Raw genomic sequence first — 14,037 nt, forward strand, 5'->3', positions numbered from 1 at the left:
GTCAAAAGGAGTATGAACAGTGACCTAGGCTCTGACCAAGACACCATCTAAATAAACCTGGATCAACCCTGAAAAGGTAAAAAGACTTATGTTCTCTCTCAAGGTGATGGTCAAAAGATAAAGGAAATGAGCTTTATGTCCCCTGTCTTTCAGGTGACAAAGTCCAAAATGGGAAAGTGAAATTCATCTGTTAAATTCTAGTCTGTGCAGTCCCAATTGCCCACTACAGGTCCTAACATTCCCAGTAGGGCACAACAGAAGCCAATTCTTTAAAAAAAAAAAAAAAATTTATGTTTATTTTTGAAAGAGAGCATGAGTGAGGGAGGGACAGAGAGAGAGAAAGGGAAACACAGAATCTGAAGCAGGCTCCAGGCTCTGAGCTGTCAGCACAGAGCCCCATGCAGGGCTCAACCCCAGGAACCCTGAGATCATGACCTGAGGTGAAGTTGGACGCTTAACTGAGCCACCCAGGAGCCCCCAGCCCCAATTCTTAGAGCCAGCATTCCTTTGGCCCAGAATGCTGGAATTGCTGGGGTGGCTACACCCGAAGGGTCCTCCCTAGTCCTCTCAGGAGGGAAGTAGATTCTGTTTTGTAACAGTAAGCTGGAAAAGTCTACTAATGTAAGATAGTGCCCATAACTTTGCTGGAATAATACTCCTGGATGGCCCTCATGAAGTTACCACCAACGCCTAAGGCCAAGGGAGCCCTTTCCCTGGTGTGACTTTGCTCATTTGTTCCTACTGGCATACATATGATGGCTTTCGCCCAAAATATGATAGCCATACATACATATTGAAGAATGGAGATTTTAGAACTGTAAGTTCCTCTCATAAGGATCTAATAATTCTTCCATTAAAACAAATGTGTTCTACAAGGTGGAGCTTATGATCCTTCTGTCAGCTGAGTTATTTCAATCCAGAGTGGGGGACCCAGAAAACGAGTAGAGGGTGGGGGAAAGGGATCCCTCACCTCCTGCATTGGACTATTAGAAAGTATAAAATTAAGATTAGAAAAGACAGCAACAAAGAAAAACCTGACATTTTAAAAAAACATTAAACATTTTTAAAAGAAAGTTTCTAAATCAAAAGACTAGAAAGTCAACATCTTCACATCTCAAAATAAAAAATGAAAAAGGTTGAAGTAATTGACAAATTAATGTACACTGTAAAAGATACAGACTAAGATAAAGTCTACATGCATAAGAGTGAAATGTGTAGGGGCACCTGGGTGGCTCAGTCAACCTCCAACTCTTGGTTTCAGGTCAGGTCATGATCTCATGGTTCATGGGTTCGAGCCTTGCCTTGGGCTCTGCACTTCCAGCACAGAGCCTGCTTGGGAATCTTTCCTGTCTCTCTCTCTCTGCCCCTTCCTCCACCCCCCCCAAACTTTTATTTTTTTATTTTATTTTTTTAACATTTTTAAAATGTTATATTTGAGAGGGAGAGAGAGTGCGCGCAGGGGAGGGGCAGAGAGCCACAGAATCCAAAGCAGGCTCTAGGCTCCAAGCTGTCCACAAAGAGCCTGATGCAGGGCTAGAACCCACAAAGTTGAGATCCTGACCTGAGCCCAAGTCGGACGTTTTACCGACTATGCCACCCAAGCGCCCCTCAAACTTTTTTAAAAAAGTGAAATGTGTGGAAGCACACAGGTGACAGGAGTGAAATTTCCTAAAGATCACAAGCTATATTAAAAAGATAAGTGGGGGAGGGGCGCCTGCGTGGCTCAGTCAGTTAACCGTCTGACTTTGGCTCAGGTCATGATCTCACCGTTCATGAGTTCAAGCCCCACCTTGGACTCTGTGCTGACAGCGCAGAGTCTGCTTGGATTCCTTCTCTCTCTGTCTGCCCCTCCCCTGCTCATGCTGTTTCTCAAACAAACAAAAAAAAAATTTTTTTTTTTTAAATAAAAAGAGGGAAGAGGAGAGGGAGTTTACAAAGCAGAACCAAAACCCAGTAACAAACCAGAAGCAGTTGAAGGATAAAAATCTGGAAAAAAAAAAAAAAAAAAAAAAAAAAAACAAACAACCTGGAGGGGTGGGGAGGGCGATGCTTTTCTGGCTCCTCCAGGAAGAAAAGGAAAGAGAGCAGAGATCCTCTGGAAGCTTCTCCTCCCACGGGGCTCGGCTCATATTCCTGATGGCATTTGAGCCCTAGGTAGAGCTGTGGCTTCCTATGCAAACATAAAGCTCGGCGGGGCCCTGCACAGATTGACACTGAGAATCCGGCATAGATTCTCTTGTATTGGGAGAGGGTCACTTTTATCATACCTTGTACACAGTTCAAGAAACACAATTTGGAAGTAAAATGAAAAGCAAAACCTTACTAAAAATAAAATTTATTGCTTTTTTGTAAAAAATAAATTAACATTTATCATAGAATACCAAATTAGATTTAGTCTAATGTATTAACAAAAGCATAATATACTCTACTAAACAAGGATTTCCAATGTATTGTATAACTAAATAAGTTGATTAAACACTTGGTTTAGCTAGGGGCAAACATTAGTCACTGCCACTTAATCCCATAAATCCATGCCTCTTTCACATTTAAGGGAAGTCTGTTATAGGGGTCTCCTCTGCTTTTTCCATTAGAAATGCACTGAAAAGTGACAAGCCTAGGGTAGAAGAAAAGAAACTATATAGTAAGTAGGAGCTGAAGTCAAAATTCTACTTTTATTACCTTGGGGGAAGTGGAAGGGATGTATGTTACGTTCACCAGGTCTAAATGGAAGACAGTGTGATCATAAAACAGCCCAGGGTAAGATTTCATTTGTGGAGCATGGTGAGCATGGCCATGTCCTAATTGTCCTATTTCTTTCTTGGGGTTTGGAAGTGTTTCTGGCCATGTACTCATGTTTAGGATTGAGAGAGACGCTAAAGTTGTGCCCCTGGGCCTTCCACAGATGCCAAAGTGGCTCCTGCCCTAAGAGATTAAAAAGACAGCTCTCCCTTCTTTAGACAGATTGGCTCAGTGTCAGGAGTAGAGGTAGGGAGGTATTGTCAACTGCAATGAGTTGAGTACACAGTTTATCACACAATGGATGCATTAGGCTTTTTAGAACCTCAATGAGATTTTCAACAATAAGCAATCACCTTCTTGCACCTATGAGACATTTTTTTTTTTTTAACAAGACTTGGGTTTGACTCAAAAGGTTGATCGCCACTCTATTGTTCTTGAAGACAAATGCCATTCCTTTTAAGTTATAAATCAGGATTTAGGTCCTATAATTAAGCATGTCCTCACACCATCCCCTGTTTTTGGCCTCCATATAGACAGATGCATTGCACTGCTGCATGGAATTTTCCATCTCGACCAGCTGGCGGCATCCAATGGTTAACTTTTCCCTAGAGGATAAAGAAATGTTAAATCACTGCAAGACGGCTAGTCAGATAGATGAAAAAATCTTGACACGACAGGATAACATGGATTTGAAATACATTCTTTGATAGTTGAGAGATTAAAATACCAAGAGAGTTATAGTTTCTTAGCACAGACAAAACAACATGAGAAGATAAGCACACAGTAGCACAGATTCTCAGACAGCCAACATGGCGAGCTTGGTGCAATTCCTAGAATTCAGGAGTAAGGGTTCCTATGGCAGGCCTGCTGCCAACAAGCGCAGTCGGATGCCGAAAAATAGTCCTTGGAAACCAATTTGACAATAAACTTCATATATTGAAAAAAAAAACAACAAAAAAAACGAACAAAAAAAAAAAACTTTACTGATAAAAAAAAAAAAAAATAGTCCTTAGTATGGTCTCTGAAGGATTCTCCCAGCAGGAGATGGAGTGATGTTCCAGGGTTCTAATCCAAAGGCTAAAGCAGTGCTAGAGCCTAGATCACACATCTTTGTCTTATTTGGTTTGAGAATTAAAGAACAGGTAGCCTGGAGGATACTACGAGATGTAATGGAGCGGCAATGGGAAATTGACAGAGCTTCAACTTTCTATTTTATTTATTTTTATTATATATATATTTTCAGAGCTTCAACTCTTAAAAAGAACTGCTAAACTAACAAATGAATATTAACTAATTACTCTCAAGCAGCGATGGGACACAGGGAGTAATGGCTGACTCAAAATTTTACTTCAGACTAAGCCTAGCTGGTCTGTCATTAGCTGACTTGGGCTCACAAACTGTGGGATCTGTAAGTCATCAGAGCACCAATCCATTACATCTGGTGTCTAGGGTCATGCAAAACTATTTAAATCTACTGGGAGATGGTCTATAGAAGCTCACGAAGAATATCCGGCATCTAGCAAGCATCTGGCACATTAGGTGTTTGAGAAAGGACAGGTTTTTAAGTGTAAATTATACTGTTATTACTTCCTTGGCTTCTAAGATCATCTCTGGGCCATCTCCATGGTGTTGGGGAGGACCACTAGCCACCTCCCTGCACTGTCCCCCTGCCCCATGGATCCCTTGATGTAGGATACAAAGGAAAAAGAAGTCAGCTGGAACTCAGGGATTAGGATGAGAGGTAGTAGGGATGGCACAAGTAAACACCCCATATTCTGAGCAGCCTCACTTCCTCAAGATGTGTGGTTTCTCTGACACTGACTAAAACCTGACTTTTGGTTTTGTGTTACTCTAGTCCTGTTTCCTATATTTACAGTGCTTAAAATTAGTGTTGTGTTGCTTTCAATTCTTCACAACTACTCAGAAGATGATTTCTGGAAGAGCCTAAGAGATCCCCAAAAAGGAGAGATGTAAATGTTTTCTCATAAACTTAAAAATGAAATAAAAATGGCAGGCCCCATTCCTGCTCTTGGTGATTTATTCCACATTTGGGGGGTGGGGGGAAACACTCCTTTAATAACTAGACTTTGAATCTAGTTGTGTCTCTTGTCTTCTTTCCCCTCCTCTCACAGTTAAGAGGTGAGCTGTCTCCTCTTCTGATCTTCATCTCTCTGGGTCAGCTTTCTGTGGATTATCACCTTACAGACTCTCTCTGCTGCAGTGAGCTGTCATTGCTTACTGAGAAAAGTACCACGTGTTTTTCCTATATTATGATAGGAATTCTTAAGTTCCTTTTCCCCAGGGCTTATGGAGAAGGGCAGAATAACAGATGTGGGGGCACCTTAACACCTTTCTGTGCCATTCTGCAGCATTTCTGTGAGTCATGTCATGTTAGCTTTCACCAAGTTGTGACAATGCTCACAATCGTGAAAGGCAGCCCATTTCATATTTGCTCTTAATTTCTAGGAAGTTCTTCCTTTACACTAGGCCTAAAAAAACCTCCATTTTCTGACCTGAGTGGCCTAAGTTAAAAAAAAAAAAAAAAAAGTCATTATCTAATAGCACAAATATTTTATGTCCCTTGTAGTGATCCTATTTCTCTTTTGCAAACTAAACAATCCCAACTCCTAATAGGTTCTGGAACAGAGATCAAGACTGGAGGTTGCTTCTAGTTTTGTGATTCTATATTGTTCACGAGATTTTTGCAAAACTTCTATTTCTCTAAATTGTCCTATCATAGTATCAAACTTGCTTTGACCAAATCTCAGGTCAAAATAAACTGAAAATTCAATCAAATCAATTTAAAAATATTTTCAGTGGTTATTTGATTCATTTCCATGGCTAATTTGGTCAAAACAGCATGGCAGTAGCGAACTTCAGTGATCTAATTACAATATTGGATGCAGTTTTTCTAAAATTCTTTCTAGGTACAAGAAGAAAGTCTACAATGGATATGTTTTACAGCTCTATGAACTTTTCTATTTATTTGCTGTATGTATCTCAAATGAAAGAAAAGTGGAATACAATGTAATGCTAATATAAAAACAGTACAGGGCCCGGGTAGCTCAGTCGGTTGAGCGTGCAACTCTTGATTTCAGCTCCTGTCATGATCCCAGGATGGTAGGATCGAGTCGCGTCAGGCTCTGTGCTAAGCATGGAGCCTGCTTAAGATTCTCTCTCGCTATCACTATCTCTCTCTCTCTCTCTCTCCCTCCCTTCGCTCCTTTACCCCGCTCTTGTGGATGCTCTAAAAAATAATAATAAAAACAAATAAAAACAGTATATGATAGCTAACCTCATATTCAATGGTGAAATACTAAAAGCTTTTCCCTAAAATCGGCAATAAGACAAGGACGCCCATGTTCACCACTTCTATTCAACACCGTACTGGAAGTTCTAGGAGCACAATTAGGCACAAAAACAAATCATAAGCATACAAACTGTAAACAAAGAAGTGAAATTCTCTATTTACAGATCCTAAAGAATCCACAAAATAACTGTTAGAACTAATAAATTAATTCAGTAAAGTTGCAAAATAAAAGATCAACACACAAAAAATCAGTTGTATTTCTATATACTAGAAATGAACAATTAGAAGAGGAAATGAGGGTGCCTGGGTGGCTCAGTTGGTTAAGCGTCAAACTCTTGATTTTGGCTCAGTTCATAATCTCACGGTCAAGAGATCGAGCCCCATGTGGGGCTCTGTGCTGACAGTGTGGAATCTGCTTGGGATTCTCTCTCTCTGTCCCATTCTCCACCTCCCCTGCTTGCCTGCACTCTCTCAAAATAAAATAAACAAAATTTAAAAAGAAAAGGAAAGGAAATTAGGAAAACAATTCCATTTCTAATAGCATGAAAAAGATTAAAATACTCAGAAATAAGTTTAATTGAAGAAGCACAAACTTGTATACTCTAAAAAACACAAAACATTGCCAAAAGAAATTAAAGACCTAAATTAGTGGCATCCCATGTTTATGGATTGGAGGACAATGATAATAACTCCCGAAAGCAATCTACATGGACAATGCAATCCCTATCAAAGTCCCAATAATATTTTTTTTGCAAAAACTGATCCTAATATTCACACAGAATTGCAAGGGACCCCAAACAGTCAAATCCTGAAAAAGAAAAACAATGTTCAGAGGACTCACTCTTCCCAATTTTGAAAACTCAATACAAAGCAACTTTAAGAAAAAATTTTCTTTTAATGTTTATTTTTGAGAGAGAGAGAGAGAGACAGAGAGCGCGAGCAGGAGAGGGGTAGAGACAGAGGGAGACACAGAATCCGAAGCAGGCTCCAGGCTCTGAGCCATCTGCACAGAGCCCGACACAGGGCTCGAACTCACGAGCTGTGAGATCATGACCTGAGCTGAAGTCGGCCGTTCAACCAACTGAGCCACCCAGGCGCCCCATAAAGCAGCTTTAATCAAAACAGTGGCACTGGCATAAAGACAGACATACAGACCAATGGAACAGAAATAAAGTCCAGAAATAAATCTCACCTACATGGTTGACTGATTTTCAACAAGGGTGCCAAGAACATTCAATGGGAAAAATGGCCTCTTTAACATTTGGTGCTAGCACAACTTGACATCCAGATGCAAATGAAGTCAGACCCTTACCTCACAACATATACAAAAATTAACTCAAAAATACATCAGTGACCTAACTGTAAGAGCTAAAACTATAAAATTCTAAGAAAAACACATTGGGGTAAACCTTCATGACCTTAGCTCTGGCAATGGATTCTTAGATATGATGCCAAAAGCCTAAGCAACACAAGAAAAAACACATAAACTGGACTTCATCAAGTTAAAAACGTGTGTGTGTCAAAGGACGCTATCAAAAAAGTGAAAAGACGATGTACGGAATGGGAGAAAATAGTTGCAAATTATACATCTGATAGGGTCTAGTACTCAGAACGTGTGACATGTCAAGCTGCCGGGTGCCAAGGTGGTTAATGAGGACAATAAGCCAAACTGAAAGTAAAATCAACATTATTCACTTACTGCAACACTGCAAATCAGAGACAAAATTAAAGGTGCCAGCTCCCTAGTACTCATTTTTTCTCGTAGAATGGCACTGGGTGAGGGTCAGATGATACGCAGGGCAGACAGGGGCTATCATCTCACTGCTGCTAAGGATCCCTAAACTAAGGCTCCTGCCTGTTCACGGACCCATGAGGCTAAGGGGCAGGGAGGGTGGAGGTCTCAGTTCATTCAGGCTGCTGTAACAAAACACCACAGACTGGGTGGTTTAGAGACAACAGAGATTTATTTCTCACAGTTCTGGTGGCTGGAAATCCAAGATCAAGGCACCAGTATGGTCACATTCTGGTGAGAGCCCTCTTTTAGAAGAGCATTAATCCTATTCATCAGGGCTCTACCCTCATGACCTAATCACCTCCCAAAGGCCCCACCTTCTAAGAAGATTACATTGGGCAATAGGATTTCAACATATGAATTTTAGGGAGTGGGGGGACATAAACATTCAAAACATAGCAAAGGAGAAGAGTGAGGAGTAGGAAAGCATGGAGTCAGAATGGGGAAAAATACCTCAGCCAAGGCTTCCAAAAGTCGCAGCTGAAGTGCCTGAGAGGTGCCTCAGCCAACGTCCCCAATAAGGTGGCCTCCAAATGAAAACTGCCCAGGCGAGGAATGCAGACATGCGTGGAGGCTCACGGGCAGGCGGTCTGAGCATTGCCCGCAGCTGCAGTACACCCTTCTAGAAGACAGTATACCCAATCTGGTATGGGGAAGACAGCTTCCCAAAGGAGCCTGATAGACAAAGTCTTAGAACTGCCTATGGGCAGGCGTGAAAGATCGCACATAGGATTCTGGCCTGGATCCAGATTCCCCATAAAGACTTCTTATAACTCAACAACAGAAAGAAAACAACCCAATGAAAAATGGGCACAAGACCTGAGTAGACATTTCTCCAAAAAAGACAGACCGCCAATAGGCACATGGAAAGATGCTCTACATCATTAGGAATTAGGGAAATACAAATAAGAATCACAATGAGAGCACACTTCACATTCATCTGAACAGCCTTCATCAAAAAAAAAAAAAAAAAAAAAAAAAAAAGGAAAATAAATTTTGCCAAAATTTGGAAAAACTGGAACCCTCATCTACTGCTATATTGCTGGTGGGAAAGTAAAAATAGTGTAGCTGCTATGAAAAAAAGGCAGTAGTTCCTCCAAAAGTTAAACACAGGATTCCACTCTTAGATATACACCCCCCAAAATTTGAAAGAACTGGAAGAATTCAAACGAATACTTGTACACAAATAGGAACACTATTCACCACAGCCAAAAAGTGAAAACAACCCAAATGTCCATCAACAGACAAGTGGATTAACAAAATGTGGTCTGTCCGTACAATGGGACATCATGCAGCCATAAAAAGGAGTGAAGTACTGACTGATAAATACGACAGTGTAGATGAACCTCAAAAATATCATGCTAAGTGAAAGAAACCAGACACAAAAGGTCATATGTTGTAGGATTCTGCTTATAAGAAACATTCAGAATAGAGAAATCCATAGAGACAGAACGCAGATTAGAGATTGCCAGGGTCTGGGGGAAGGGGAGAACACACACTGACTACTTAATGTGTACTGAATTTCCCTCTGGAATGATGGAAATGTCTTGGAACTAGAGAGGATTGCACAACACAGTGAATGCACTAACTGCCCCTGAATTGTACACTTTAACATGGGTGTTAGTTCTATTATGTGAATTTTATCTCAATTAAAAAAAGAAAAAAAAGTATACATTTATTTTATAATATCTTCTGTCATAAATGAGTCAAATTTACTGCAAAGTATTACTGAATCAATAGACAAAAAACAGCGTCCCTTTCTAATTAAAGCAGAAGCATCAAAGGTGTAAATTTGGTTTTGAGATTATTTTTCTCTAAGGCTTTTTTCTATCTGAGGCTTCTTGGACAGACCAGGTCATTAATTTAGTGCAGGGATTCTCAAACTTTAATGTTTCCTGGAGGGATGGGTAACACAGATTGCTGGGCTCCACCCCAGAGTTTCCGATTCAGAAGGTCCACAGTAGAGCCTTACTAGTTTGATTTCTTGCAAGTTCCCAGGTGAGGCTGACACTCAAGTTAAGAAACCATGCTTGTGTGAACCACAATTCTAATGTGATCTGGAAGATACTACCACGGAGTTGATTGCTGGCATCAGAAAGCAGTAATTCCCAAAAGCACCTGCCCCAAGGGAAAAAAACAGCTTCTGACCCAAATGCTAGGTTAGGCAGCATATTGTTTGGATATGCCAGTTACTTTATGAGGCTGATGTCGCAAACTAATTTGCATTTCATACAGACAAAATGACCACAGAGGCCTGCCTCGCAAACATGCTGGAACACACTGCCCAAGAGCTTTCTAGGCAAAGTGAACTACATGCTGTTCCTAACTTATTTCTCATACATATAAAAGATATCACCCAGGATATCTGTTTGGTCATCTATTTGATAATCTCATTAATTTACCATCCTGGATTTTCTGAGCAGGCTCCTCGTCTGCTCAGGGTAAGCAATGCTCAGACCTCACTGGCAAGCCCAAAAGCTCTGCTGAAGACTCTACAAACTTATCTACAGATAAAACACAAACATATTTATACACTTATTTATAAACACCAAGGTTCTGTCTGCCGTGTCATGGAATTCAACTTTTGATCAAAGCTACTTTCAATCTGAAACCTTAACTCCTTGCTTTATCAGAACCTAGGAAATAGTTTTCTGTTCTTGAAAAGGAATTTAATGACTTCCCTATTGCAGTAAGTGTGGTAAGGGGTACATCAGCAGTGTCCTCCTTTGCAACTAATACTTTATAAATGAAAAAAACAGATTAATAAATTCAGGCAATGTAAGTAATCATTTTCCTCAGCATTCCAGAAAGTGGTCAGCTATATGCAAGTTAAATCCTTCTGTTTTCACCAGGAAAACTCTGCTTCCTTTCATCTGGTGCATTTGGCTCTGTGTCTAGTACGAACCACGGAAACCGAAAGAACCTCTCTCTTTTGGCAGCTTATTTAAAAACTGTGAGCTGTGGAGCACATGTGAGGCTAGTATGAGAGCTACTGATCACTGTAGAGACAGCAATTTCAAAACAAACCACAGAGTAACAACTCTAAAAGCTACTAACCAAAAGCCTTCTAAGCAACAACCACCACTTTTCAGTGCATTCAAGATATTGGATATATTCCATTTCTCTTCAAAATTATCCTTTTGGGTGTAAGAGGGAGCTTATTAATTAATATTGTAGTTCAAATCCCTGGCATAAGAAGACTTAGAAGAAAAAAAATAGGTACAACTACTTTAACTCTGAACATTCAACTTTGACCCCAGTACAAACCCATAAAAAAGAACTCCCAACTATTCCAATGGTAAAGTGAAGTCAAAACCATTTTAGACACCTGACTGGAACCATCCTGCAAGGAACTCTGCCTTCTAAGTTATCCACAGTGAGCTTTTCTACCTTCAAAAATATGTCCAAGGTTGACAGACATTATATATTTTTTAAGCTTTGATTTCAATTCTAGTTAACACAGTTATATTAGCTTCAGGTGTACAAGATAGTGATTCAACAATCCATTACATCACCTAGTGCTCATCATGACAACTGCACTCCTTAATCTCCATCATCTATTTCACTCATCCCCCACCCCTCCCTTCTGGTAATCATCAATTTGTTCTCTATAGTTAATAGTCTGTTTCTTGCTTTGTCTCTCATTTTTTTCCCTTTGCTCATTTGTTTCTTAAACTCCACATGAGTGAAATCATATGGTATTTGTCTTTCTCTGACTGACTGATTTCGCTCAGGATTATACTCTCTAGCTCCATCCATGTCATTGCAAATGGCAAGACTTCATTTTTTATGGCTGAATAATATTCCTTTTCATATATATATGAAAGGACACACACACACACACACACACACACACACACACCACATCTTCTTCATCTATCCATCAATCAGTGGACACTTAGGCTGTTTCCATATCTTGGCTATTGTAAAGAATGCTGCCATATACATAGGGGTGGTGCATGTATCCCTCTGAATTAGTGTTCTTATATCCTTTGGGTAAATACCCAGTAGTGCAATTACTGGATTGTATGGCAGTTCTATTCGTAACTTTTTCAGGAACTTCCACGTGGCATTCCAGAGTGGCTGCACTAGTTTGCATTCCCACCAACAGTGTACAAGTGTTCCTTTTTTCCCCACATCCTTGCTAATACCTGTTGTTTATTGTATTTATTTTAGCCATTCTGACAGGTGTGGGGTGATACTTCACTGTAGTTTTGATATGCATTTCCCTTAGTGACGTTGAGCATCTTTTCATGTGTCTGTTGGCCATCTGGAGGTATTCTTTGGAGAAATGTCTGTTCTTGTCTTCTGCCCATTTTTAAATTGAATTCTTTGTTTTGGGGGGTATTGAGTTTTAGAAGTTCTTTATACACTTTGGATACTAATCCTTTATCAGATATGTCATTTGTAAATATATTCTCCCAAGTAAGTTGCCTTTTAGTTTTATTCGTTTCCTTTGCTGTCAGAAGCTTTTTATTTTGATGTAGTCCCAATAGTTTATTTTTGCTTTTGTTTTCCTTGCCTCAGGAGACATATCTAGAAAAAAGCTGGTAAGGCCAATGTCAGAGAAATTGCTGCCTGAGCTCTCTTCTAGAATTTTAATGGTTTCCTGTCTCACATTTAGGTTTTTAATCCATTTTGAGTTTATTTTTGTGTATGGTGTAAGAAAGTGGCCCAGTTTCATTTTTCTGCATGTCGCTGTCCAGTTTTCCCAACATCATTTGTTGACGAGACTTTTTCCCCATTGGATGTTCTTTCCTACTCTGTCGAAGGCTAATTGACCACAGAGTTGTAGGGTCATTTCTGGGTTTTCTGTTCTGTTCCATTGATCTATATGTCTATTTCTGTACCAGCACCATACCGTCTTGATCACTACAGCTTTGTAATATACCTTGAAGTCAGGAACTGTGATGCCTCCAGCTCTGCTTTTATTTTTTCAAGATTGCTTTGGCTATTCAGGGTCTTTTGTGGTTCCATACAAATTTTAGAACTGTTTGTTCTAGTTCTAGGGAAAATGCCATTGGTATTTTGACAGGGATTGCATTAAATGTATAAATTGCTTTGGGTAACATAGACATTTAACAAATTTGTTCTTCCAAACCAGGAGCATGGAATGTCTTTCCATTTGTTTGTGTCATCTTCAATTCCTTTCAACACTGTTTTATAGTTTTCAGAGTAAAGGTCTTTTACCTCTTTGGTTACATCAGAGGGATCTCATAGTTTATGATGCAATGGTAAATGGGATGGCTTTCTTAGTTTCTCTTTCTTCTTATCATTAATGTATAGAAATGCAACAGATTTCTGTATACTGATTTTGTATCCTGTGACTTTACTGAATTCATTTACCAGTTCTAGAAGTTTTTTGGTGGAATCTTTAGGGTTTTCTATATAAAGAATCATGCTGTCTGCAAATAATTAAAGTCTGACTTCTTCCTTACTGATTGGGATGCTTTTTATTTCTTTCTGTTGTCTGATTGCTTTGGCTAGGACTTCCAGTACTATGTTTCATAAAAGTGAGAAAAGTAGACATCACTGTTTTATTCCTGACAAGGAATGATCATATGGTTCTTATCCTTTCTCTTACTGGTGTGATGTATCATGTTGATTGATTTGTGAATATTGAACCACCCTCCGAACCTAAGAATAAATCCTACTTGATTGTGAATGATTTTTCTTAAAGTATTGAATTTTGCAGACATTATATTTTTGACACAAATGTCATGTACACAAACCTTTCTGTGGCCTATTTGTGAAGTTCTATCATAAGAGTATAACTGATTGACACTCTAAAGATTAAAGTTAGAAAAAAAAATTGTTTTCACCCACCTCCAGCTACAACGGACATGCCCAATAATTTTTCTTGGAAAAACTACTTTGATGTTAACACTGTCATTGCACCTGCTTATGAAGTTTTGTAACAACACAGGTACACGTGCAAGTTAAAACTAGCAAATAAAGTGGTTTAGTGATAGAAATGGCATATTACACAGCAGTGAAAGTACAGTCAGTTTTGCTACAGCACTTGTTTTGAACACACGAATTTGTTCCAACACCACTGCTATATTAAAGAATTTGAGCATGATGCAAATTTCACATTTTCTTATATCCAACAGTGATGAACAGAGAAAACTGTACTCAGCCAAACCAAGCTACTTAGGAATACACAAAACACACACCTGCACACACTTTAAACATG

General features: G+C 39.5%; 1 protein-coding gene across 6 annotated transcripts in view; it reads right to left on the reverse strand.

Moving 5' to 3' along the window:
- The window catches only part of SWT1 (SWT1 RNA endoribonuclease homolog), a 104,459-nt gene that overhangs the window by 1,120 nt on the left and 89,302 nt on the right, over positions 1–14,037 (reverse strand). For 2 of the 6 annotated variants that reach the window (XM_019821725.3, XM_011291009.4), the window contains one exon: positions 2,320–3,344. The exons of 2 other annotated variants lie outside the window; for them this stretch is intronic. In XM_019821725.3, the coding sequence (XP_019677284.2) occupies positions 3,215–3,344 (130 nt within the window). In that variant the 3' untranslated portion in view covers positions 2,320–3,214. Of the gene's footprint in view, positions 1–2,319; positions 3,345–14,037 lie in introns of those variants that run through there. 2 more of the 6 variants (XR_002151149.3, XR_002739326.2) reach the window with 2 other exon arrangements.

Source organism: Felis catus, chromosome F1 (assembly GCF_018350175.1).
Source record: "Felis catus isolate Fca126 chromosome F1, F.catus_Fca126_mat1.0, whole genome shotgun sequence".
NCBI classification, from domain to species: Eukaryota; Metazoa; Chordata; class Mammalia; order Carnivora; family Felidae; genus Felis; species Felis catus.